General features: G+C 33.7%; 7 protein-coding genes across 13 annotated transcripts; 3 read left to right on the top strand and 4 right to left on the bottom strand.

The window, feature by feature from the left end:
- The first annotated feature begins 458 nt into the window (after positions 1-458).
- LOC115233492 (transcriptional adapter 3-B) lies at positions 459-3,480 on the top strand. Its single transcript, XM_029803968.1, has 2 exons — positions 459-641; positions 719-3,480. The coding sequence occupies exon 2, from the start codon at positions 832-834 to the stop codon at positions 2,167-2,169; it is 1,338 nt and encodes a 445-aa protein (XP_029659828.1). The 5' UTR covers positions 459-641; positions 719-831; the 3' UTR covers positions 2,170-3,480.
- A 525-nt stretch (positions 3,481-4,005) lies between these two features.
- Positions 4,006-7,692, bottom strand: LOC115233496 (ATP synthase lipid-binding protein, mitochondrial). Of its 4 annotated transcripts, none has more exons than XM_029803973.1 (5): positions 7,472-7,692; positions 6,809-6,907; positions 6,452-6,553; positions 5,722-5,827; positions 4,006-4,766 (listed from the first exon to the last, which is right to left on the bottom strand). In XM_029803973.1, the coding sequence occupies exons 2-5, from the start codon at positions 6,851-6,853 to the stop codon at positions 4,603-4,605; spliced, it is 417 nt and encodes a 138-aa protein (XP_029659833.1). In that variant the 5' UTR covers positions 6,854-6,907; positions 7,472-7,692; the 3' UTR covers positions 4,006-4,602. The 4 variants fall into 4 exon arrangements, with proteins under 4 accessions (XP_029659833.1, XP_029659834.1, XP_029659835.1 ...); XM_029803974.1 differs by having other exon boundaries at positions 7,444-7,617; XM_029803975.1 differs by lacking the exon at positions 7,472-7,692 and adding an exon at positions 7,176-7,456.
- Positions 7,693-8,410: 718 nt separating this feature from the next.
- On the bottom strand, positions 8,411-11,108 carry LOC115233494 (solute carrier family 25 member 40-like). Its single transcript, XM_029803972.1, has 8 exons — positions 10,790-11,108; positions 10,448-10,604; positions 9,925-10,091; positions 9,707-9,841; positions 9,436-9,598; positions 9,128-9,324; positions 8,971-9,052; positions 8,411-8,711 (listed from the first exon to the last, which is right to left on the bottom strand). The coding sequence occupies exons 2-8, from the start codon at positions 10,563-10,565 to the stop codon at positions 8,464-8,466; spliced, it is 1,110 nt and encodes a 369-aa protein (XP_029659832.1). The 5' UTR covers positions 10,566-10,604; positions 10,790-11,108; the 3' UTR covers positions 8,411-8,463.
- A 156-nt stretch (positions 11,109-11,264) lies between these two features.
- LOC115233490 (ribonucleases P/MRP protein subunit POP1) lies at positions 11,265-14,560 on the top strand. The gene is made up of 3 exons (XM_029803966.1): positions 11,265-11,557; positions 11,828-13,291; positions 13,423-14,560. The coding sequence occupies exons 1-3, from the start codon at positions 11,431-11,433 to the stop codon at positions 14,469-14,471; spliced, it is 2,640 nt and encodes an 879-aa protein (XP_029659826.1). The 5' UTR covers positions 11,265-11,430; the 3' UTR covers positions 14,472-14,560.
- Positions 14,561-14,688: 128 nt separating this feature from the next.
- Positions 14,689-16,937, bottom strand: LOC115233463 (acanthoscurrin-2-like). The gene is made up of 3 exons (XM_029803905.1): positions 16,824-16,937; positions 15,843-16,375; positions 14,689-15,413 (listed from the first exon to the last, which is right to left on the bottom strand). The coding sequence occupies exons 2-3, from the start codon at positions 16,373-16,375 to the stop codon at positions 15,224-15,226; spliced, it is 723 nt and encodes a 240-aa protein (XP_029659765.1). The 5' UTR covers positions 16,824-16,937; the 3' UTR covers positions 14,689-15,223.
- On the top strand, positions 16,287-21,335 carry LOC115233493 (dynein regulatory complex subunit 2-like). 4 transcript variants are annotated; one of them, XR_003883782.1, is made up of 8 exons: positions 16,287-16,408; positions 18,294-18,436; positions 18,687-18,961; positions 19,278-19,567; positions 19,857-19,979; positions 20,224-20,457; positions 20,653-21,100; positions 21,193-21,335. XR_003883782.1 is itself a non-coding variant. In XM_029803970.1 (7 exons), exons 2-7 carry the CDS (start codon positions 18,425-18,427, stop codon positions 21,270-21,272), a joined length of 1,014 nt encoding a protein of 337 aa, XP_029659830.1. In that variant the 5' UTR covers positions 16,287-16,408; positions 18,294-18,424; the 3' UTR covers positions 21,273-21,333. The 4 variants fall into 4 exon arrangements, 3 of the variants coding, with proteins under 3 accessions (XP_029659830.1, XP_029659831.1, XP_029659829.1); XM_029803970.1 differs by lacking the exon at positions 20,653-21,100 and having other exon boundaries at positions 21,193-21,333; XM_029803971.1 differs by lacking the exon at positions 21,193-21,335 and having other exon boundaries at positions 20,658-20,843.
- Positions 21,314-25,902, bottom strand: LOC115233491 (dolichyl-diphosphooligosaccharide--protein glycosyltransferase subunit 2). Its single transcript, XM_029803967.1, has 11 exons — positions 25,797-25,902; positions 24,936-25,144; positions 24,606-24,731; positions 24,243-24,403; positions 23,887-24,026; positions 23,430-23,805; positions 23,033-23,212; positions 22,712-22,943; positions 22,395-22,607; positions 21,981-22,152; positions 21,314-21,650 (listed from the first exon to the last, which is right to left on the bottom strand). Exons 1-11 carry the CDS (start codon positions 25,804-25,806, stop codon positions 21,505-21,507), a joined length of 1,965 nt encoding a protein of 654 aa, XP_029659827.1. The 5' UTR covers positions 25,807-25,902; the 3' UTR covers positions 21,314-21,504.
- Between the last annotated feature and the right edge of the window lie 1,187 nt (positions 25,903-27,089).

Raw genomic sequence — 27,089 nt, forward strand, 5'->3', positions numbered from 1 at the left:
GTATATCATCTTTTTTCATCTTACATAAATTTTGTATAATAGCGAGACTGTTTTCTCAAATGTACCCGTCGTATGGCAAATAATATATTATCCTAAAGCCCGTATTAGACAATTATAATTTTTATTATAACGTATTAGACTACGCATTGAAAATTAAAGATTGGAATTTAATTAAAAGATTAATTAAATCAGAACAAAAGGAATTGAAATTTCTTTCTTTTGATCAATTTCAATCATTATCTCCGGCTTAAGGCTTATACACACGTAACGACATTCGCAAAACAACTATGTATAAACTCTGTGAGAATCACTGATCATTGATTTGGGTGCATCCAGTAGCACGACCGCTCACTAAGCAGTTATTCATGATTGGTTTACCTGTTAGATTGTAAAAATATACACCAATCACGAGCAGTTGTTTATTGAGCGCTAGTGAGCGGTCGTGCTACTGGATGCACCTACTATACTGGCTGCGTTCCGATATTCACTGCCAGTACTGAAAATCTATAGTTTGCGTCACGTGTACTATAGATTTTTAGTACTGGCAGTGAATATCGGAACAACCATAACCTGTAATCTGTGTAATTTTATGTTATTATTTATATATGACCAAGATATTTTATGCCTCAAAATAAGATGAGGTAAGTGATAGAATGGCACTTATAATTTGATAATAATAATTCCTGAAGATTTCTTGACGAATTTTAAATAATTACAGATGTAACATGATATCTGCTTGAGAGGGCTCGCCAAATTAATTACAGATATAATAATATTCTTTGAAGTGACAACTTGATTATTTCTCATTGCTGATTCTCATCGTTCAAAAATATGTCGGGAAAAGGAAAGCAGAGTTCTAAGAAGGCTGTTGTCAAGGTACGCGAATCTGGAAAGACTGCACAATCTTCGCTGCTAAACACCGACACGAATTCCGAGACATCAGAGCCAACGACGTCTCAGGCAATTTTAAAGATTATTGACAATGGTCGACACCTGCCAAAGTATACCAACATCCTAAAACGTACGGCGGAAGAGGGTGTGGGTATGGAAGATCTCGACACACTGCAATTGGAACTGGAGACGCTCTTGTCGGCGGTCGTTGTACGGCACCGCACTCTTCAAGACGAGATCGCCAACTTGTCGTCGGTGGAAGAACGTAGAGACAGAAGATCGAAAAGTGGGAAGAGTGTGCCTCTACTCAATAAGAAAGTGCGCGAGGAAAAATTTAAACCAAAAGAGGTGAACACTAAAAGTCAGCCGCCTCTGTACACAAAACTCTATACGCAAAGAGCTGTAAGAAGTTCAGCCAGTCAGGTAACATCAAACACACACGAAGTTGCAAGGATAGAAGGGTCTAAGTCAGATGCGCCAAAACTCCTTTTACCGAAAAACGATACGCCCAACAAGTTCTGGGCATCAGTGGATCCTTATTGCACCGACATTATGCCCGATGATATTAAATTGTTGGAAGAATTGATTGCTACACATGGTGATATAAGCGATTTTAAGAAGATCCCACCTCTAGGCCGTCATTATAGTTTAATTTGGGCGCACAACGATTTGTCGCAAGAGGAAGAGGCGGCCAATCCAAACAGGGAAAAGAAGAAGAATCGTACGGATATGTCTCACTTGATATCCAAAGGTGATAAGAAAACTAACGGTATCGCAGGACCTCTCACTCAGCGACTAGTCTCTGCGCTAATGGAGCAAGGGTATGTCGGGAATAATAATACAGAGAATAAATTATTCCGAGATAGGGACTCACCCGTTTTGAGAGGTCTGACTATTCAGAATTCCATTAATTTGGAGTCACAAATGCTCAAGGAATTAGTCGAGCAGGGAATCTTGGAACCCGATGCACAGAAAAAGAATCAAGATGATGATGAGATTCTTGCAGAGATTAAAAGATGTCAACAGGAACTTTCTGCATTGTCCAATCACAATGTTATACAGCTAAAGAGATTGTTAAATTTAGCTCAAGAGGAAAGTAAAAGGCAAGCGTTGAAACGGAAAATTAGCATCGCCGACAACGAGGTGGTAGAGCATTATAAGAAATTGGCTAAAACCAAACAAAATAAAGAATCCTTAACGAGAAAGGATCAAGAGAAAGCATGGACGTGTCTGCGGGAAAGGGAAAATTTGTTGGAACAATTAAATGCTACCAAATAATTTAGTAAAATCTATAGGTTTTACACAGCGAGACTAAGTTTAAGAATATTTCTTAAACATATATATATAATACAATCACACTATAATACAGATTTAAAAATTCTCAATCTGTCATAAGAAATATTCAACATATGTGAGATATCCGGATAATATGATAATATATATACTTGGTATTATCAGGATATGTGTACATTGTTAATTCTTTATATTAAAAATGCATAGATTCAATATAGAGAAATTGTATATTGCGATGAAAATTACACTACACACATGAATTTAGAATTCCCGTTAATGTTACACATACCAAAATTGAACATATGTATTTTCTCAACACACATAATATTGAGATTATAATTCATAGATTCTAATGCGTGCAGAGAGAAGTTCGAGTCTGAATAATATTCAAATATAAACATATAAGATTTTTTTTATTGATAAATTATATATTTATCATCTTACAGGAGCTAAATTATGCCAGTAATTGCCAACGAGAAAGAAAGAGATACAAGAGAGAACTTAATTATTATAATACTCGCGGTTTCATCTTTTATTTAAAAATAATTTTTCATTGTACCAATTTTTATTGATATTCCATTATATATCAATATCTTCTTTTAATATTACTGGAGATTTTTAGTATAGTATATTGTATAATGTAGATTTTATAATTTTAAAATAAAATATAAATATATATTCACATATGTATATATATTTAAAATTTATGCTTGCACATATGTGTATGTCAAACTTGAGAAGAATTTAGAAAATTAGTTAATTATGAAAACCAAAGTGGATTATTTTTGCTTTAAGAACATACATAGGAGTATAATAAATTTAATAATTATTATTATCTATTTTGAACAATGTGAAAATATAAATTGTGTGTGTAATTTATATGTACTCTAAACATGTTCAAGCATATGTGTGAAAATTGATGTAAAAAGTAATAGTAATTGTAACTTACTTTACATCAATAACTTTATTTAATTCAACATATTAATTTTGTTATATTCATAATTCTTCAAATGTTTTGTGATTTTTTCATCACATTGTGTGTGTAAATGATATTTTTTATAGTTCCATGCATATATATAATTTAGATTAAATGCATTTAGTTTCAAATATGCCTTTGTTGTATAATCACAACTTAGTAACTCCATTATGGAAGATTTATAATCGTAATCGAGTATATATTATGTCAGCAAATTTTCTGAAATATAACAACAGACATCTTTGAACTCTTATAAAGTTGTATATACAAGTACTTGTGGGTCTTGATTAATAAAAAAAAAATAAAAAAAATAAAAAAAATTTGAGAAAAAATTTTATTTATATTAAGATCTCTTGACTGTATAATGCGCATATTGCTTATATACATACCATTGAATAATAACTCTTGTTGCTTAGAATATGAAAACTAAACTTTGATTATATAATTAATTGTAGATATATATCTTAATTAAAAATAAATTACTTCTTAACACATTATATATATTATAACGCTATAATAAGATATATATTTTTGTAACTGTACTCTCTCTCTCTCTCTCTGATCAATTTATTATCTTTTCCATTATTATAACTTTCATTCTTGCAACACATTAAACCATTGTCATAGAAGCTTCAGACAAAATTTTACATTTCAATTACATTTAGTTACTTAAGTAATAATTATTATGTATTATACAAAAAAGCTTATTTTTATACATATAAACTTTATATAACCATGTGGTGTATATAAAAGAGAGCAGATTCGAATTATTTTTCGAAATTACAAAAGAAGAGAGGCGGCAGAAAAGGAAATTGTGCAAACAAGTATTTATAAAAATCCATATGTTCACGACAAAGATGTTTATTCGGTATCACTGTACAGTTTTGGTTGTTTTCTTTTTTTTTTATCGTCAAGAGTTATCTTAACAACGTGCATACGCGACGGCACAACAATGATGAACCCTTTAAGGTAACAAGATTTTTTCGAAAAATGTACTCGCGTAGGATACTATAACGGAGTATGAGTACCTACATGCGTGCATAGGTATGCGGATGAGGCTGTCGCTTTTTTTTTAAACTTTCAATAATGTCTTATTCGTTCTTGTTACAATGAAATCCATTATTTTATAACAATGTGAGTTTTACGCTACATGAGACAGTAGGCCATGAAATGATTACAAACAAGCTGAAGATTTGGAAGGGGGCCGGGACGATCCGCGAACGATGACATGTAACTACATGTATAGCTCTTAATTATAACTCTTGTTCATTGCCGCGCCGTCGTAACCCCACCGAACCACGAAAATCTGAGCTTCTCTAATGATTTCATGACATCCCGCGCACCAGAGACAGCCGCCGCCTTTCCCATAGAGCCAGACGACGTTGCCTTGGCAGTGACGCACTAAAACTATATCAGCAATTTTTTTATGCAGATATTGTGGCTTAGAAGGCGAACAGGAGCAGGAAAGCCATCATAAGACAGAAGAGACCCATAGCCTCGGATAGGGCGAAGCCCAGAATGGCGTACGAGAATAGTTGCTGTTTCAGGGAAGGATTCCTGGCATAGCCGATGATCAGCGAACCGAATACGGATCCTATGCCGGCACCTGGAATAGCAATTCGTCGACTGTTACGGAATACATATAGGATCTCGTGAATAGAGTAAAGGATTTTATTGCTAATACTGATGTTTGCAACACACACTATACATGTACATGTGTAACATATTACATAACAATCTATGAACATGCATTTTACTTAACGAGACGTTAAAACAATATAAATCCAATATATTTTCCTACAGATTATACACATATATGGCAGATGAAAGAAATTTATAATAACTTCACTTTCATGAATGGGGATCTGGTCCAGGGAGAGAGTTGGGTTCAAAAGGCAAATAGTATGAGGAACGCTATCATCAAGCAAAAGAGGCCCATTGCTTCGGATAGCGCGAATCCAAGGATGGCATAGTTAAAAACTTGCTGTTTCAGGGAGGGATTACGTGCATAACCAATTATTAAGGATCCAAAAACCAAACCGATACCAACCCCTACAATATGAAAAAATGCTTCTTTAAAAACAATGTAAACTTAAACAAGAAATTAAAACAAACATAATACTACTCAATTTATATTTTGTCAATTATACAATTATTCAATATTATATAAAAAAAAGTTAACATATCATGTTTCTGAAGGAATATAAATATCCTTAGCATAAGCATTAATATATTTAAAAAAGAACAAAAAAGGATATATAAAAATTGCAACAAATTTTTAATTATTCGAAAAGTATTAAAATTCTTATAAGAACACTTATAGGAAAATTTATTAAACATGTTATTAATAGAGAGCATGAGCATGTATGCATCCATTGGATATAATGAATATAATTATTTCAAAATTACTAAACACCAGGTTATACATATATAATCACTGTATAATAAATTGCAGAGATTTTCACATAACCAATTCAATTCATATAATAATATCTTTCATGCTATTGTACAAAATTGTGCTCCTCGACAATTGATAATTGTGTACTTTTGCAAATACGTACCAGATCCTGCTACACCCACAGTGGCAGCACCAGCACCAATGAATTTCGCAGCGGAATCTATGTCACGACTGACTGTCGAAGTTTGGAAGCTACGCACAATTGGTGACTGCACCAAAATACCACAAGTTAGAGATTATCGATATTAATTCTTATCATACACAATAAAACAGATATATTCTTTTTTTTTTAAAGGTTTGTTTTATAATTTTGATATACATAAAGTTTCAGAGATATAACAAAATTTATGTTTCATAGCCTCCCTCTGTCTTGCTAATTGAAGATTCATTCCAAAGTATAAATCAAATATTTAATAACAAATTTGTTCCAATTGTTGCATTAATAATCATAGTAACACTTCTATGCTAAGAGATGTACATATATATTTGCCAAAAATCATGACTTAGAAACTATTCAAATATTATCAAATTTTGAAAAAATTGATAACCAATGCTACTCGATATCTAATTAAAACATCTGCATATCTTCATTTCCATATAATTATTGCACAAGTTTGACCCTAAAGACGCGACTAATGGCGACCAATATTTTTTTTCCTATTGATACAAAGATATGGAAATCCCGGAAATATCCCAACTTGTCTTAGTGAGACTCGAAACCTTCGCCACGGATGGTGACGGTGGTCGACAATTATATAACCTTGATCTCGAAAAGTTATGCAATGTACAGGGGGCGAGAGGGGAAAAAAATAAGAGAACAATAATTTACTCACCAAACTGACGGGTGTCTGAATTTGATTCTGCTGTAAGTACTGGCTGTGGCTGATCACGGCACTGCTCAGTGGCCGCAGATAAGTCTTGGTGCCGGAGACCAACTGTAACGGGAGGAGAAAACGTGCGCGTTTGATAAAAGGTGCGAGAAAATGCGCGGAGAGAGGAGACATTATATAATATTACATATATATACGCGCATGCGAAGTCTCGTCTTAGAGACAAATTATTATTTTTTTTTTCTTTCCTTCTTTTTGTTCCTGTACTCACGGTGGATTTGGCGACGGGCGCGATGAATCGGCTGCATGACAAATTATTATTTTTTTTTTCTTTCCTTCTCTTTTTGTTCCTGTACTCACGGTGGATTTGGCGACGGGCGCGATGAATCGGCTGCAGGCGTACATGATGACGTTTGCTTTGGTACTGTGAGGTCTCGTAGACTTTTAACGCAAGGGAACCTGGAAAAAAATCCGAAAATACGCACGGTTAGAGGCCTCGCGAGAGGACAGCACCTTCACTACCCTCGCGACCTTCGTGAAAAGCTGGCCGCGGACGAAACAGCCGTAGTGGAATCGAACCGTAGGTAGAGCGAATATTACGTAACGCCCTCCTCAAAGTCGGGATCAATTTCTCGCGAGCTAATTCCTCCCTACAGGGTTACAGTCGCTCGACCTCTTGGAGCTCGCCCGCGGCCAGCAGCTTCGAGCGAATACGCGAATGCCGTACGTCGATCGAATTCTGACGACGACGACGACGATGACGACGACGACAAATGCCGGGCGGCGAACTCGCGACACGCACGTTACGGTAGAAAATGGCCGATCTCTCCCTCTCCCTAGGTTCCCGCACGGCAATCGATCAACGAGTGAATAAAAACGCGACCGATTCAATATACCGGACCGATCTTTACGTTACTGATGATTATCGCGAACACGCGGTTGCTTCCTCTCCGTGCGAACGATCCGAATCACGACACGATCGATTTTTTACTCACTTGTCGAGCAGCGGGCGGTCGCACTTACCAGAGAGCAGTGTCGCAGAGAGACGGCCCTTGGAATGTTAAGTCGAGTATGAGTGGAAGGCGAGCGCGTGCGAAAACGTCTGCGACTGGATCGACCTATCTCGAGCGCGACTACCAACGGAACGGACCGACTTCCGTGCGATGACCTATTCGTGGCTTCCGACCGATGTTTTATCGACCAACCGAATTTAGCCGAGCAGACCAATTCGTTCGCGGCGGGTGATCAGTACAAGCACTGAGACGTTTCCTCGGGACGAACGAGCTCCCTTTATTTACGTCTTTAAAATTGCGGACCGTCTCGTAAAGTCGTGATTCGCGCTGCGATTTAAAAGGACGGATTTACGGATGATCTTTAATCGCTCGTTTGACTCTACATCGCTGTCGTGCGATACAAAATAAAGCTTCGATGCGAATGTCGAAATTTGTCCAATTTTTTTTTTCTTAACTTTATATATATATATTCGTTTGTTATATATGATAAATGATAATTTCATCACGTGTGATGTATTAATTGCTTATAAGTAAAAATCAATAAAAATAATTTATTATAAGATACACCTATTGTTATTCAAGTAGTTATCTATAGGTTTGAAATTTATTATAGATTCCTTCAATCAATAAACATAAAATTCATCAAATACTATTCTGGTTACCAAATCTTAATTATGCACTTTAAGACCCATTTAGATTGAGTTGCGTAGCTGTATCAAGTATATAAAAATAAAAAATCATCCACAATCACATGAATATGTAAGATATATAACGCTATATAGACAATACTCTGTGTATATGATATTTTTTATCCTATTCAAATGTAAAAGAAAAAGATCGAGAAAGATTGAGATCATATAAATTTATAGTATTAGTTTCTTATTTTGTATATATATATATGATGTTGATTAGTTTAAATTAATAAATATATTATATACAAAATAAGAAATTAAATTGAAACATAATTTTATTGTGGATCTGTACAATTTACTATGGCAGATATCATTCTGCACTACTGGGTTTATGTTGCAATAAATGTACATCGTGTTCCATCTCAAATCCAATGGCTTTCCTAGCATTATACAATTGGAAGAAACGTTTACCATGTTCAAAAGTCGCAATCATAATTGCACAAGCTGGGGCTACTTTTACCAAACGTGGTGTTAATCCTGTGAATAAACCCTTCAATCCATCCTGATGATAAATCCTCTGTATTATGGACCACGTATTGCTACTTCGAATAGGTTTATCTAAAAATTCATAATTACATATTTTGCAATATAGTTTCTTTGCTTATATTCTTACTCCAGTTATTATTATAAAATTATTATAAAATTCAATTATTATAAAATTATTATAAAATTTGTTTATATTCTTACTCCAGTTATTATTATAAAATTTCTGTGACAGACATACAAGACTAAATGCAAATTTTTATACAAAACTAGATACAAATTCATACTGATCAAATTCTTGTAGTGAAATGTGTTCATTGTACATAATATTTACCTGAATAAATTTCCTTTTCACCCATTTCAATTTGCCTGTGCGTCTTTACTACATCAAATGGAATAGTGAAAACTGCTGCTATCTGTGTAATGTTGCATGTTAAGACAGTAATATATTAAATATAATAATAAAATATATTTTCAGAGAAAATACATACAGATCCAGCTATGGCGCCTGCTGCTAGATTAAAAGTAAAAGTTTGCTGCGGGGTGTAGAAAATCTTCTTTATAGTCTCATAATTCAACCAATATATAGCACTAAAAGGAACGTCACGAAGAAGTGTTGTACCCAATCCCATCCATAAACCAGAAATACCACTATATTTCACAACTGTTTTCATTGCTTGTGTTATTTCTAGAACACACATAAAGTATTGAAGTTGTTAAAACTTTATGTCCAGCATTCTCTCTCTCTCTTCATAAGAATTTAATTTTATATCTACATAATTAATTTTTTTTACCCTACCTGCGTAACTCAGTTTCTGTGATTGCATTTTTGTTCTTATCAACTCCAATGGACTCACCAATGACGCAGCCCAAATCCGTGCTGTACCACCAGCTAAGACAGGAATCCAAAAGGGTTGTTCAACATTGCTACCTCTTTTTCTGAACTTTCTGTTATATGTATCCTAAATATCGTAACATTGTTAATGATAATACAAAATATTTCTCGTCTAGAATTTCTATGTCCCATATTTGTAAATAAGACAGGAAAAAATATCAAAATGCATTTTTACCTTGAGATATAATCTCAATTGTTCATAGGAAACAAAGTATACAACAGTTGCAGGTATAGCTAAAACAAGAGTGGGACTCAAACCACTCCATAATGATATTATACCTTCTGTTTTACTTATTTTTATCAAAGCATCCTAAAAAAAGAAAAATGAATATAACTAAGAGATTGAAATATTGAATATTGTATTAAATTGCACTACACACAATTATCGCGTACCACTGTTCCATTGAATTTTCCATTCCTTCTCATCCATTCGGGCATTTTACCATTTGCACAAGGACACAAATGATCCATTAAACCATTGCAATATAGAAAACATTTGTTTGAAAGCATTGCTTTCTGCTGCGTTTGAAGACGTATTTTTACTACATCCAAGGGAGTCACTAAGAGTGTCATTAAAAGTATATAAATATTTTTAAATTTTGATTTACATTTAATTTGCCGTTTAAAAGATGCATATAATTAACAAATTATTATATAAATATGTTATTTACATAATTCAAAAATAAGAAATCTATATATATTGTATTAATTTAGAATTGCAGAACAGAAATAATTTAATCTTGCGATCCTTATCAAGTTACAATATATGATTTCAAAACAGCATAATATTTTGAATATATTGACACAATATACTCTAGTCTTTTTCCTACATATAATATTTTATATAGGATGCATCTACATACAAAGTAACAAACATTTTTATTAAATATATCAATGTATCAGCAAAGAAACTTACCAAACACCGACGTAATAAATGCACCAGTGCAAGCAGCTACAATTTGCTGGTACGGTTTAATACGAAATCTTGGATCGTCCAAGTCAATGTTTGATGATATATTACTTGCTTTATTCATCTCGTAGAGTGTCTATCATACCCATGCACACTTTAAAATCTACATTGACATAATATAAAATTTTATCGAGGGAGACTCTAAAAACGAGTCGTCATCGACGCGATATATCGCGGGAACAAAAAGACAATACACGTGACATCACGATAGGTTTGTTTTTTGTAGCACGTCATGTAATAATTAACAAACTGTATATATAACGGTATCTTAGTTAACCTCCTTCTTACATGTGCCTGACGTTTTTTGCGTCATCTGATTAATGCTGATTAATGCTGATTAATGTTACCGGCATAGATTATACGTCTATAGCTGCCGGCTAAGCTCGTAGAACGTGACCCAGGTTATCGCTTTATCTCCACAATCTTTTGCGAATGTCGATGATATCATAATTTCCTTATCAACCTGAGATTGCCGGCTCCGTGTCATGTGTCATCGCACGTTACGGCATGGCACTAGTAATATTTGAAATTTCAAAACGGAGATTCAATCTCATTCCATTCACAGTATTATTTATGCTCTATTTGTCTATTTAGAAAGACACGTGATTGATCACCTCAGAATTTTTCTTACAATTAATCAAATAAAGGCCTACCCAGATAGAATACAAATAATGAATCTAGGCAGAAAAAATAGCCAATCAATTTTTCGTTTTTATAAAAAAGCGGTAAGTTGATTGGCTGTTGCATCTCCTGTTGTCGCGCAAACTTTCCGAGTTACCTACCGAGTCTACATGAACTATATCGTTTGTGCTAGAGAAAACACATTGTGGTTATGTGGTTCATTCAATCAGTGCAGCGCGCGGATTAACGATCGTATAAAATTTCCTTAGGCGCGAAAACGTGAAAAGTTTTACACGAACTCGAACGCTATGGCAGAAAAGAAGAAACAATTTGATGAGTTTTTGGGAGGATCCGAGTCACTCCCACATGAAGTATCTATTATGCAATTTGTCTCTTCACGAGCCCGTGAAATTTCTGCGATGACATCTTCGATTGGTATGTACATACATACACTTTGCAATGTAATATTTAAATATAATCTTCTATATAAATTTCCATCCTTTTGGGTCGTAGTACTACGCTTTCTCTTCTGATAATTTTTTTAGTTTTAAACGATTCAAAATTAAAGACTGCAAAGTTTGATATTGATGAATAAAGTAAAACTTTTCTTTTTATAAACGATTTCTTACAAGCAAAATTATAACTCAATGATGAAATCTTAAGGTTCAATTATAATTAAGATAATAAAAAAATTTTTTGTTACAGAAAATCCTAAACAAACCAAGTTAATATTTCAAAAGCTTCCTATATATATGCGTAGACGTGTCATGTCTCACAATGTTAAAAGACTGCCACGTAGATTGCGAGAGGCACATTCAGCACAAATGGCAAAATCGGCAAATGGCCAAAATTTACCATCAACGAATAAACGACCATCCCGAAAATATCGTAGAAGACCACGCAATTTACTTTCCGAGTACAGTCGCAGACAACGTAATAAAATCTGGTTAGAAACTCATATCTGGCATGCAAAACGTTTTCACATGATCGACAAATGGGGATATAGAATTGCAAGTTATTCAAACGACAAGTGCTTTAGAGCCAATTACAGAGCTATAACAAAACACTGTCTTTTACAAGATATTTCTTATTATACCTGTATCGAAATAGTAGGAGAAGAAAGTTTGTTGAAAACAACTTTGAAAACACATTGTAATCCATCGACATTAACTTTTGCTGCAAAAATATACACCAATGGTCATAGGGAAGGTACTTTAATGTTCTTTAAAAAGAATGGTTATCCACATTTTCCTATTGGTAATGTGCATTTTTTTTGGAGGTCAAATGAGGCAGATATTAGAACTATTTGGATATGGGTACATCCTGCTTTTTATAATGATTTTCTTAATGAGATTATATCGAGTTTTGAGTTTAAACAGAATAATGCTGAACGAAATACGACCGATATTACGCATGATTTAAATTACTTGTACACAAATGATGCAGGTTGTAAAATGATTGTATTAAGAAATGCATTAAATAGATTTCGACTCCACGGGCCACTGGCTTTGAATGTATTAAGAGAAGCATTACAAATACCATCTTTAACTGAGCTAGATTTTGATCCAGAGATGAATCGCATTATTACAGAAGAACAAGATAGCTCGTTAAATAATGAAAAATTAGAGGCAAGTAAGATATCAATAGACAACAATATCTCTACGCAACCTATGGAGAGAATGGCAATTGACGAAAGTAAAGAAAATACCTCAATTTTCCAAGATTTGAATATACAAGATCTTGGGAAAAAATTGTGGCATACTAAATATTATAAAAAAAGAGAAAATATGGAAGCTTTTAAGATACAGGAGCAGTTGTGGCAATCAATGAAGTTTTTGGGATCACCAAATTTTCTACCAACAAATATGATTATTGGATTAATCGTTTTAGATCCACGCTTTTATTTACCTGAAAAAAGAACGAAATGTAAATCAGAGACGTTTTCTCAATTAAAGTCAGTTTATCAGCTACCAACTGATTCAAATTGTTCTCCTATTTGGGATGCACAAATACGCCATATTGTAAGCAATTCTTGTGTATCTACAAGCACAATTAACAAGCTTAGAAGTGAATGTCTTGTACCTGGTATGGCAAATGATCAATACTTTAACAAAGACATAATGGCAAAAATACCAATACTTCTTATTCAGAAGCCGGGAACTATTACTGGTATGTAATAAATATAATTAATAAATATAATTAATAAATATAATTGACGATTATTTATAATATATAAAATAGTTTTATGGAATTTTAAATGCATTATTTCTCAATTGCAATTATAAAAATATTGTTAACAGGTTTAGGATCCAGCATAGATATTATTATACCATCTGGATGGGCAATGCCATTTTGGCTTGCATTTATAATGCGATGTGCAAGAGTGGGTGCACTTCGAGAATCCAGATTGATAGCTTTTGAAAGTTTACAGCTAAACGTACCCGACATTGACGATCCCAACAGTCCCGCTTATACAAGGGAGGCATTGATTTCAAAGGAAGAATTAATTAATAAATATTTCTGTTATCCACCAAATAGAAGAGTTAACTATGTCAAATTTGGCATTCGTAGCCCTTTCTTCTGCGATTGGAAAAATTTAACCAAGGGCTGGTCGGACATCGAAAATTTTTATGTTCTAAGAAACCGCGAACTTTTATCACTTTTACAAACGGGAATTCATCCTGTTAAACCTGTTAAGAATGCAAAGTCCAAATCAACTGCCCAAAATGCACAGTTCAATTTTCAAGATTTTGATGAATATAAAAACTGCTTGGTACATGTCCAATTATCTATGGTAGGAAAAGGATCGCCGAAGAAGTTCGCGATCATATGCATACCGACGCACGAAGATATGGAAAAGCTTGAAAATAATAAAAAGTGGGTTGGTCCTGTCGAAAAATGTCACACTGATCCGAATGAAAAGTCCCGTAAAATGCTACGTAAAAATCACTTGGCGCTATTGAAACGATTAAGGCGGCAAAGAGTTCAACGAAAGAAGACATTTCAAGATAATGTGTTGAAGTTATTGAAGAAATCTATTGGCAGTTCAAACGCGATTGAATATACGTCGATTTCAGTACATCGCAAAATTATATCAAATCAATCGGTAAGAATGTCAAAATTGTATCTCCCAGAATGTACAGAAGTTCGTCATTCCTGCGATAGAGAAGTTATGGGATATGTAACCATAGGTGGTCTTTCATTCAGCCATGCAAAAGGTATTGGCATTGGGTATGTCACATTACCCTCGTTACTCGAAATTGTTAGTAAAAAGTCTAACATTGTTCTTGTCAGGAATACTCAAACACGACAATACAGATTAGCAAAATTAGATATATTAGGTCTTTAAATCTGCGTGATTATGTATGTATTTTATTAAATACATGATACATCTATATGTAAATATGTACAATATATATATATATTTTTTTTATTGTATTTTTTTACCAAATATTTAAAATATAAAAGAATATATTTTTTATATTTTTACCAGTGAAAATAATTTTTTAAGAGTCAGTAAAAGACGGATTGATGGGTGATAGTAATCATGAACGGTTAATTTGTCTGGTTTTATTTACAACTTTCGTTACAAACAGTATTAAAAACATGTGTTGTAATACATCTAATTTTGCTTTTCTCTCCAACACATTTTGCTTCTAAACATATAAAAAATGTACAAATATCGGACAAATATTTGCGTAAAAAGAAAGGTAGCTTTTATTATTAATATATAAATAATGATCCACAAGAAATGGCGGTAAATCGTATGGCAGATAATTCTGTTCGCATTAACGAGATCTGCAAGAAAATATATCGATTATTATATTGATTTTAAGATATATAGAATGAATCATACAAAAGTATTTGTACCTCCGTAATTGTTTGCTTAAAAAAAAAATTGATATTTTCTTTTTAGGAGAAATATTATAGAATATTTTTATTGGTATAGAAATATATACTGTATTTCTTAATTAAACTTGATTGAAATATTAACTATATTGAAAAATAACAATTTCCAGTATAGAACAAATACATAGAAGTTTAAAATTTTAATAGAATATATATCAAACTTACACGATACATTGTGAAATCGGAATCAATTTACCAGCCGTAGCCTGCTCCGTAATAGCGGGGATAATAACTATTATAATAGGGATAGCTGTGATAATGATTGTGATAATGATAATCGGGATAGTAACGTTCATGATAACGGGGATAGTATCCGTCGTATCCACCATAGCCGTATCCGCCGTATCCACCATAGCCGTATCCACCGTATCCGCCACCATAGCTAAAAAGAAAGGATTTCGCAATCTTACCGACAAGTATTTGACACTTTTGCTCTAATATCTTTAACTAGAACTTTCGATACAGTGAAATTTGATTAGCGTCATGAGAATTGAGCTAATAGTGACGACACGCAAACTTTGGTGAAATTTTTCAAAAAGTAAAAGTGTATAAAATTTTTACACATCAATTAACATTAATTTAATTGTCATAAACGGACGACCAAATTCAATACTTGAGAATTGGCGTCGTCGAACTGATTAACAAAGACAACTTTAATTGTATTTGCTATTTTGCCAATTGTCCTACTATAACTTTACTATAGCTTTAAGCTAATAAATCTAATGTGAATGCAACTTTGTTCTCGTTTTTCTTGGACATTTGTCCTTTTAAAGATACATAAAGTATATACTTTCAGAAATAAACAACTCACTATTTAGCCTTGTACAATCCAGCACCGAGAGCTCCGACACCCAAGGCTCCCGCACCGAGGGCACCGGCACCCACAACTCCGGCGCCCACAACTCCGGCGCCCACAACTCCGGCGCCCACAACTCCGGCGCCCACAACTCCGGCGCCCACAACTCCGGCGCCCACAACTCCGGCGCCCACAACTCCGGCGCCCACAACTCCGGCGCCCACAACTCCGGCGCCCACAACTCCGGCGCCCACAACTCCGGCGCCCACAACTCCGGCGCCCACAACTCCGGCGCCCACAACTCCGGCGCCGAGAGCGGCTTTACCAAGAAGAGCACCGCCTAGAAGTGCCTTCCCCAGGAGGATCGGCGCTCTCTTATTACGTGGTTGCGCTTCGGCCACTTCGCTCGTTGCTACTTGTGATATTGCTGGTGGAATAATGTCCGACGTAGGTACTATCACCGTCTGCTGCGGTGCGGATTCGTCGGCAGGTTCCGCTTGAGCGTAAATCACGGCCACTACAGCAGCCAGCACTATAATGTACTTCATCTAAAAGAGATATAAGGACAGCTGTCAGAAAGGGTAAAAAGATAAAAACTAAAAACATCGAACATTATTTGATAGCGAATTAATTTGTGATTCGAATATTAAAATTGAGAAGGTAATTTTTAATAAAATTTATCTCAAAATCTGTTTATATAAAGCTTTCTTATCTGAAAGATTCAACGGTGCTTATCACCACATAATTAAAAGCACAAATAAAAAAAGTCACCACTCACTCTTCTCCAAACTTTTTCAATATTGTATTCTTATATATTGTTTTCAGATAAAAGTGCGTAACGAAATTTAACATCTCTATTTTAATGTGGAAATAAAAGTAGATCTAAACAATTCGTTGAAACCTGCATTCTCTGTGAGAGATTTTATTATCACGAATCTTGGAAAACTAAAAAAGTTACGAGCCTCTCATTACACAGTATGATCATGTACCACGTACCTTGTTGAGATCACGTTTTCGGGTGGAGAATAACTCTTTCCAAAGCACTGGTTCCAAAGACTTTTATACGATGAGATCAGACTGCCCCTACTACCGGAAACCTTACGCCAAATTCCACGGGAAGACGTTACATCTTCGTATCTGTGAATGTATACCTAAATATCTCTCTTACCTGTCGAAAGCCAAGACCTGTTGCCGCCGGTCGCTTGTTTGTCCTCTCTTATTCCCTTGATTTCTGAATCGCCGAATTGGGCGAGAACTCATTTCCTTACGTGCTGACATTGAACCCATCCAGTGACTCGACAGGAATTTCAACTTTAAAATCTCGCTGAATGAAATTTTCTCACAATCCTCAGGCATTGTTTCAACATAGCCATTAACTTTCAAGATGCGTCGACATTACATAGTGCTTCCTAGATATTTACATTTCTGTACGCTATGTAGTCAAGTGCATAAGTGCAGTAGCGAATGCATGAATTAATTTTAAATAATACGAAACTTTATTTGCATGTAAATCTTTTTCTGAACTCTTATATGGAAATTATTATACTGAAATATTTTTTATGAATATTCAAATCTTTCAATAATAATTTGTTAAGTATAATAAACGAGAGGCAATTTGCGAGAAGAGAAACAGAAAGAAATTAAATTTATTTATTTACATAGATGAATTACGTTCATCGTGACATTGACATGAACAGGCGCATCTCCATATCTTTACATAATCCATAGTAAATACGAGAATTAGCATAAGGATCTCCAGGGAATTCCGGATTTCGTTTAGATCATTGATTTTTTTTCATCATCTACGACTGTAACGTATAAAACGGATTAATATTGCAAACAAAAGTGCTAATTACGCTAATAATGACATTAATCAGAACAATTCAGACACACCTAGATGACCTAGACGAGGCATTTCAATTACGTAATAATAAAATAATATTCTTTGTTAGAAAGGTGTGTCACATGTCTTTTTTTCTATGTAAATCGATCTATATGTATAACGTGACCTCGCCATTAATGAGCCAGCCATCGTAAAAGTGAGATGCTAATTTAATTATACCATCATGATTTCTGCTAAATGACTTAACTTTCCCGTTTCCTCTGTCGTTAGCTATTTTCATAGCAGCACACCTTGAAAGATATTTGATCGATGATCAATTATAAGCGCAGATAAATCTATTTCTATTTCAATTAAAAGAGGTGTTTTTGACAACAATTTTTTTTTTTTTTTGCTACAGACCGACAAAATGTATACAAATCATAAAAACAAATATGCGAACTTTTTAAAAAAGGCTTTCGAAATTACATGAAAATATTTCTTGGCCAACTGGAATATTATTTTTTATCGTAAATAATTTTTCAATTAAAATAAGTAAATCTCAATTTTTAGAATTTTGTTAGAATACTCTTTCTATTATTACCAACTGTAATTCATATATTACACATATTTTTGGTTTTTTAAAGAACTAAAAAAAGAAGACGAAAAATAAAATAAGAGAATCACGAGAAACATGCCCTATGTAGAAAAATTTAGCCTACATATTTTACACGAAATTACACGTACAACTTTATATAATTACAACGTGTCTTAAAAAATGCGTCGAGCGGTGAGTGAAACACTATAATTTTTAATCATTACATTTTGAAAAAGTCCTTTTCATGCAGAAGAATAGTAAACATTGCAAAATAAGATTATATTGATTTGTAAATCGTGTTAATTTATATATTAAAATACTGAAAATAAATTCAAGTAAAGAATAAAATAAAAGTAAATTTTCTATTCTTGAAATGCAAATAATATGAGTCAAAGTCCTGCTTTAGAAAAAATTTCAAAAGTAACTTATATGATAAAAAAAGGTACCCGCTTTAAATGAAGAACGAGGAGAGAGATTGATTAAGTTGGAAAAAGCACAATGGATCAAGGAACAGAGGCAACGCGAAGCTGAGGAACATGCTCAAAAATTGAGGAGAGAACATATGATGCGCGAAATCGAGCTCGGTGCTTTAAATACAAAGCGTTACCGTACATTATGGCGAGAGATGATGATGAGAATTAAAATGCCGCAGATCGCGGAGGATGTGGAAATTGCGTGGCGTAACTTCGATCGAGCTCTCGACATCAAGGACTACAGGTCACTATAAGTGTTAAATTTAGATAGATTGGCAAGCAATTTCAGAAGAGAATTCTATTAAAAATTAAGATTCACGAATTGGTAATTAAGAGAATATTTTATCACTTTTAACATTTATAATATATATATTGGTCTTTAATTTATTCGCATTTTCGGAAGAAAAGAATAATATTCAAAAAACACAAACTACTTTGATAAAAAATTCCAGTGTTTCAAAAATCTTAACATTTAATATGATTCACTGATGATGAACCTGGGAGTCGATATTTCCTTAGAGAATTTGCATATTCTTTAGCAATATCTTTATATTTTTCAGGATAAGTTTTTTGATGGACGAGTTTGCCGAGAGCGAAGAGCAATATCAAAGAAATATAAGATCACACACTGAAATCATAGATCGATTGTTGGGAACGTACATGGAGAGAATGCAACGCGAAGAAAGGAATTATCGAAAAACCTTAAACGAGACGCTTGAGCAGACGGACGTTGAGGTCGGCAAAATCTATCATCGGCAGAACGAAGACGAAATCTTGTTGCAATTAATCACTCACGGTGTTCAGCAACAACTAGAAGAATCATTAAACAATGCCAAGAGCATTGTATTAGGTGTTATTATTAATATTTGCATTACATCAAAATTTCTTTTGTTTCGATTAATTTAACATATATCGTAAATACAATTGATAATTTGAAGTTATTTATTTTATTTTATTCATATATTGATGATTCAGTTAATGAAGGCGAATTTTGACAAAAAGCATGAAATAAAAATATTTCCGAGCTGAAATGAAATGCGTCATATAAATTTATGCAAGATTTTAATCCAATTACACAGTTAGTTACACAAAAATATTTAATTTTTATTAATATATTAAAATAATTATATCTTTGAAAGGCAAGATCGATGCATTCGTGGAAGACAGTAAGGATATTCGCAGAATTTCTGCGGCTCAACTTGAAAATCAATTGCGAAGCTTCTGGGAAGATCTGCGACGGGTTCTATCAGATTATCAAAATAGTAAGCGTGAGAAAACAACTTGTATAGAATTTAAAATTATTAGAATAAATAAATTAAGAAAACATTTATGCCTAATATAATTTTAATTAAATATAAATAACTATAATCTTCGAAATGACAGTTGCTCTATGGATCTGTAATCACACATATTTGTCAAATGCAAATTAATTTTATGTTAAGGTCATATTTCTGTTTCTTCAGTGCAAGCTAATCGAATATATTAATCAATATGACATCATTATAGAAACGAAGGATCGTCAAAAATATTACGAGGCACTCAAAGAGAAAGACGAAAAGGATCAGCAAGTGATCGCACAACAATTGTTACGAACAACGAATCTTTTCGAAGAGATACGAAAGTTTCGAGGCAAAATAGCAACGTACGATGCTTCGGCTAAAACAGAAACTTCTGAAATTTTGGATGAACATAATTTCTTCCAGAAAGCTTACTGGACTGTGAAAACCCGTTTTATTTCAGGTGCGCATCATCATTTATTTTTTTATATACACATATACAGTGAGTGATTATTTGGACGGAGTCGTCGCCGGAAATTTATCAATCATGCGTGTTCATGCACACTTTCTATTAAACAAAAATATTATCGTAATTATTGATAAAAAGAAAAAAATAAACCATAAGAATTACATATTGAAAAATGTGAAACAATTTCAGAACAGACGAAAGACAAAGACCAATTGAAGATATTGTCGATTGAATACAACAAGACGATAAAACATTTAAAAGATCTTGCGACGAAAGGTAAACGATTGCTCGCGCTCATGCAAATCTGTAGCAAGTATGAAACGCAACGTGAAAAAATAATTCCGTTTCCTGGTCATACGAAGCTGGAGAACTCATCACCTCCTTTATCAGATCAGACTATACCAGATTGGGATATATCCCGCCAGGTTAATTTCACCATAAAAAATTTTTTGAGATAGTATAGAATTTTTAAGAAATATTTGGAATGTAGATTGAAGATTTTCAAGATCTAACAAATTTCTGGCGACGACTTGGCTCCGCGCAAATAATCACTATGCAATTGCGATCGGAAAAGGACAGATTAAAGGACGAGGCAAATCGTCTACGTGAATATATCAGATCTTATATAATGCAAGAAGTAAGAGAGAAGAATGAAAAAAGTACAAAATAATTTAATAACTTTCAATTGTGACAAAAAAATTATATCTGCTACTTATTCTTTTATCGTAGGTGCAAATTCAATGATCTGCAACTTACATCACTTATCTACAACCTTATTTATCTCATTTCTTCAAGATATTGATCTGTAATTATTAGAACTTATGTGAAACGTAATCAGTATTCAGTGTAATAAAATAAAATAAACGATTATATATATTTTATGATTTATGTACATCTATGACAGGTGAAAGAACAACTCAACGATGTTTCTACCACTTCAACGAGTTTGATTGGCCGTTTGGGCTTGCTAATGGCAGTCTTATATTTATTATGCACTTTAAACTGCAACTGCAAACACTTAGATATACATATAAATATAACTTAACGTGACGATTTATGCCTGTGTGCTATTTGAGATAGCATCTTATTGCCAGCGAGGAACGTAACAACGCCAAAACCCAGTAAATATCGCAGCGTGACAAACATATTGAGCTTCAACCAGAAAATGCCGAACAACACAAAGATTCCTGAAAATAAAATAATCATGGTTATATTCGCATCTGTGTATCCCTACCATAACTTATTAATATAGATTTTTGTAGTGAATTTCGGGCTACAAATATGATGAGGAATATAATCACATTTGCGAAAACATCACGATTTTCTATGCGCCCGATGAAAACAGATAAACTATATGCCATCATCTGTCAAGCAATATCAGGCTTATTACATATTACTATATTACAATATTCTTAATTATTGTTTTTGGCAAAATTGTTTGAATTCTTTCAATTTTTATTTATCGTGCTAGTTTTATCATATATTAATGTGTATGCTATCAGATAATTAACATTTACCTCCTAATCCAAGATGGAATGTAATCGCGCTGAGAGACAAGGGGAAGTTTGAGATATTGATTCCCAATCGAGCCCATAAAATCAATAATAGTAGAACTGGTGCCAAGCACAAGCCTGTGAACAAGTTCGATACAAACGCTGGTGGTCTGCGTTCGGGCTCGCGAAACATGTGCTGAAATTAAAAATAAATTTTTGGAGAAATGCTTCAACGACAATCTTTCAACCAGGAATCAGTGTTCGTCAAAGCACAAAAAATATTGCACATATATAATTTTTGTGAATATATTATACTGACTTCGACGTAATAATTCTCTGCCAATGTTTTGGAAGTGACAAAATTATCGAAGAATCTCTGTCACTAACGAGCATTGGCATATATAAAAATGTACATACATAAATGCGTAAGAAAATTACCTTTATTTCTGGTTTAGTAGTATACATATTTGGCTTTTGTTTGTAAGAGGCACTCTTATCGGCACCCTCCGTCGAGGTCAACTCGGGAAATTTCAGAGTCACCGTACCAATGTTGAATCGGAATGGATTATTGATCACGGCATCGCCGACAATTAATTCCATATTATAGTTTCCGCTCTGGTGACCAAAATTTGCAGCTGCTGTTCCAACCGGCTACAATATTATTTACGAAATTATATAAACGTCGAAAGAGGCAGATATAATGTATACAAAGGTAAAATCTTTGTTTAAAGAAATACAAGCGCTCGAAAATTTACCATGTCGAATTTATAAACATGAGCAGCGTCGGGCTCGGCAACGAAAAAGATTTCGTGACCTCGCTTATCACTAATGGATGCAGAAACGGATGTAAGGCGTACGAAGGCTTGATGCACGCGCATCGGTTTCTTATTCGCTGAGTCGCGCAACAAAAAACGCATGACTAGCTTCTGCTGCGAATCGGCTTCTATTTTATGTTCAAGTTTGCCGGAGGGAGACTCTGTATTTACTCTGAAATTGATGAAATCATCATTAAAAATTTAAGGCAATAAATATAGAATCTTGAACGTATAAAATCTAGTATATAATATAATAAATACCTTGTAAGTTTTGGCTGAGTGGTTTGATCAGCATCGCCTGTTCCGATTTCCAAGTAGTCTAATAACGCTTCAGACAAGACCTTTACCGTAATCGTGTTCGTGACCGAAGCCGCGGTTATCGATATCTTATAAAAACCGCGATCGGGTTTTACATTCATAAGATTCATCATGAACAGAGTCCTGTAAATAGACACAAAACGTTAGATTCTAATATAGAATGAGAAAAATTAGAAAATTGTTTGTTGAATTTCTTAACCTTAATTATATTTAAAAAAAAAGGTTAAAGGGATTATTCAACAACTATCGCTATGCCCCAAGGTATAGCTGATGTCAGCATGAAAAGGCTGATCCAGTAAAGTATTGGGGATTAAGTATATTTATAATGGAAGATGCTTACTTGTCTGTTGTAGACGGTTGCAAATTCTCATTGCTAAGAATAACAACATCATCTCCCACTCTCGTGGCGGAATTTGCAACAACCTTAGGCACAGTTAACAGTGCCTGACCAAGAATATCACAAACTTTAACCGTGACCAATGGTTGCTCATTAGAGATGACAATTCCTCCATCGGCCAAAGTTATGCAAACAGGCTTCTCGGGACTGTCAACTACCAAAGTGGTTAAAGCCGACAATAAGGTTGCAACGCCTTTCGTAGTTTGCACAGAACGTCGTGAGAGAAGATAGTTGCCGAACTTAACTGTTTGCTGAAAGTTTAGTGGCGGCTTTTTTTTCAATGAAGTAGACAATTTAAAAATACCATTGACAAGGAAACCTATAAGAATCGATTTTATAATCAAAATAAAAAATCAATTAACTCTCAAAATTATATATAGAAGAAGATTAAGTGTCGTACTCGTAATAGAAAGACCGCCCTCAAATTGCAAATATTGGCCATCCACTTCGTCAGCCTGTACCACAGCATCCTCAATACGGTCAAAAGCAAAAGCAGCTGGCGCACCAATGTCCGCAGCAATATGGAATGTGTATCCCAAGCTAATAATATAAAGTTTATTATTAAATTACCACTCGTAGTATTCAAAATAGAAATAAGAATTTACAATTTTCAAGATATTTTGTTCAGTGCTAATTGCTGTCTTCATTCACATTCAGTAGAACGAAAGTTTTATTAACATCATTACAATTATAGTATAATTTTTTAATTATTAATGCTAATATATCTCTTAAAAAAGGTAACATACAATAACTTACTTCCACAGGCTGTCATCCTTCCGTAAAGCAGCTTGTATTAATTTCACTAACTTATCAATTCTGGCAGCAGGTATCTTTTGTGATAAAGCTGTTAAGCCACTCACTGCATAATACAGATCAGACAGTGTAGAAGCATCCTTTTGTATAACATTAGTCAATACCTGTACAAATAAAAGTCTGCCATATAATATCCTGTGATGCAAATATTATTTATAACTATTTATAATAATTTCCAAGATTTTTTAATTCAGTGATAATTGTTATCTTCATTCTTTGTACAGTAGAACGAAAGTATTATAAAGACATCATTATGTGTTATATAAATATCATAGACATTGTCTTTTGATCATTAACATTGATTACCTTTGTTACAACATTTGTGGGAAACTCTTGACAGTCTCCGATAGCTTTCCATGTAGAGACAAGGTAAAATGCTGTTTCAGGTGTGATGTTTTCTCCATTGGATTTTATCAAATACTTGCAGATAGTCTAAACAAAAACAAATACTACCAATATAATAATTTGAGACATTATACATTATAGTAAGAAGAAAATATTACAATCAGAAAGACTAATCAAATAATCATGGAATCTCAATATAGCTTTTTTTCATCACATAGTAATTTATATATATCGAATATTCTTTAAACATATGAAATGTTACATGTGAAACTTGTGAAAAAGGAAGATTACATCTATTTTCGGTATAGCTTCTCCAAGGAGCTTGTATCCATTGGTAGCATAATATACCGCAGGTATATCTTGTAGCTGAAATCCCGGTTCAAGTATGCTCTTCAAACGGACTCTATCAGCTACCGACAAATACGAATTTGTCGACTGCGAGACTTCTGAGAATGTAGAGTGCGCACATAGCACCACCAATACTAGCGATAGCACAGCAGCTAAAAAAGAAATAACACCAAAATATATCGCACTTATTTTTTTTTTTTAACTGAATTTATGATAAGCATAACATACATAAATGCTTTACATAAATGCACAAATTAATATATTGTGTGTGTGTATATCATAAAATTATTACAAAAAAACAATACACATTACATTTACCACCACTCTTTACATTATATTATATCGAGTTAAATTTTACTATGTGCATATCTTTGCAATAATATAATAATAAATTAAATAGTAATAATAATAAATTAAATGATAATAAATAATTTCTTGTATATATTACATTTTGTAAAGCATGCTTTCTGAAACCGTACTCGCGCGGTTACATCCGGCGAGGTTGCAATGAATTAATTACAACGCTGAATAAGCATAATCGCAAATCTCTCGGCACAATCGTTCCGAATGAGGTTCGATGAATATATAGTATTAAAATTGTACATCGTTAAAAACCTCGAACAGATAACGATTAATGTACCGCAAAAATTGCTTTGGCGGACACGCGGCGTGGTCGGCTCTCCGAGGCGTCGTTCAATTGCATCCGAGATGCAAAGATTCGTATTGTTCTCAACAGAGCATTTTCACCATTATCGACTGACAAACAACGCTAAGAACGCAAACGTTAATGTGATATGTACTTACATAAAATCATGTCGAATCGCAAGTCGCCTGGCAGTCCGGCCGCCACGTCGGACTCTGGAACAAGATGGCTCTATCTCCATTGCGCGTGTCGGGAAAAATGGACGATAGAGCTAACATACCGGAAATGACTACCTCCACGAGGGCAAAGTTGACTATGCAAATCGATCAATCGCTTGTGCGATTGATCGATCAGTCGAAAGAGTTTCACGGCCACATTCAGCTTATTGCTTTGTGTGTGATGTCTAACTTTGCGCATGCGCATGCCACACACACGCGCGAAATTTGAGAATGTCTCTAATTAATATCATCTTTAGTTGTTTAAAAGAATGCAATACATTTATATTTTAAAAAAAGAAAAGAGCAATAAATAGTGAAAACTTTACTTTAATTCGAATTTTTTTTACGTGATTAAGTTTCATTGAAATATTTGAATTTTGATCTTGAATGTGAGATACATTGCAAAATACAAATCTGAGAACTTCGAAATTGTTCGAAATGTTGCGATAAAATAATTGTGAGGAGAATATAATTATCTGAATTATTTGAAAAAATAAATCAAACATTTGCGAAAAAATAGTGTGGAATATGATATGCTCTATTTCGAAACATATCTCGATTGATAATTGATATACCATCAGTCTTTCCAAACACTTCTATTTAGTAATTTTGAACTAATTATATCATGAAATCACTTCGAGATACGATCAGAAAATACTATGAAAAAATGATATTATTTCTTATCCTTTTATTGCAGATATTTGCCAGTGAATGTTAAATGCTGCTATTATGTGCAATCTTGAAATTATAAAATCGTTATAAATTTTCGACGACATATTTCTCGGGAAAAATACGCTTTCGGTAATAAATATATCAACGAACATTGCACAAAATACGTTGCTATATAATGCATTATATTGCTCAAGCGCGAAGAGAGATGATAATTAAACAAATCAACAATCGTATTATAATCTGCATTAGAATTAAAATCGACATTAATGAAGTGAGTACATACACAATATTAATGAGGTGCTACCAGCCGAATATTCGCGGTATAAAAGTGTGGCGAGCAATATTAAAATAAAATAGCTAAATCTTATAAAATAATCCTTAAACATATAGATATAGTGTATAGCGTAATCGTACGAACATACAATAATTTGGGTAAATGTAATATACGCTGTATTATATATATAGTGGCGCCTGTGTTAGTCGCGTTTAAAGTTAAATCGCTAAATTAGCTCAGTATTATCATAGCCTGATGATCTACAAATAAAGATATAAACCGCTATTCTC

Source organism: Formica exsecta, unplaced genomic scaffold (genome assembly GCF_003651465.1).
Source record: "Formica exsecta isolate Colony F162 unplaced genomic scaffold, ASM365146v1 scaffold175, whole genome shotgun sequence".
Taxonomy (NCBI): domain Eukaryota; kingdom Metazoa; phylum Arthropoda; class Insecta; order Hymenoptera; family Formicidae; genus Formica; species Formica exsecta.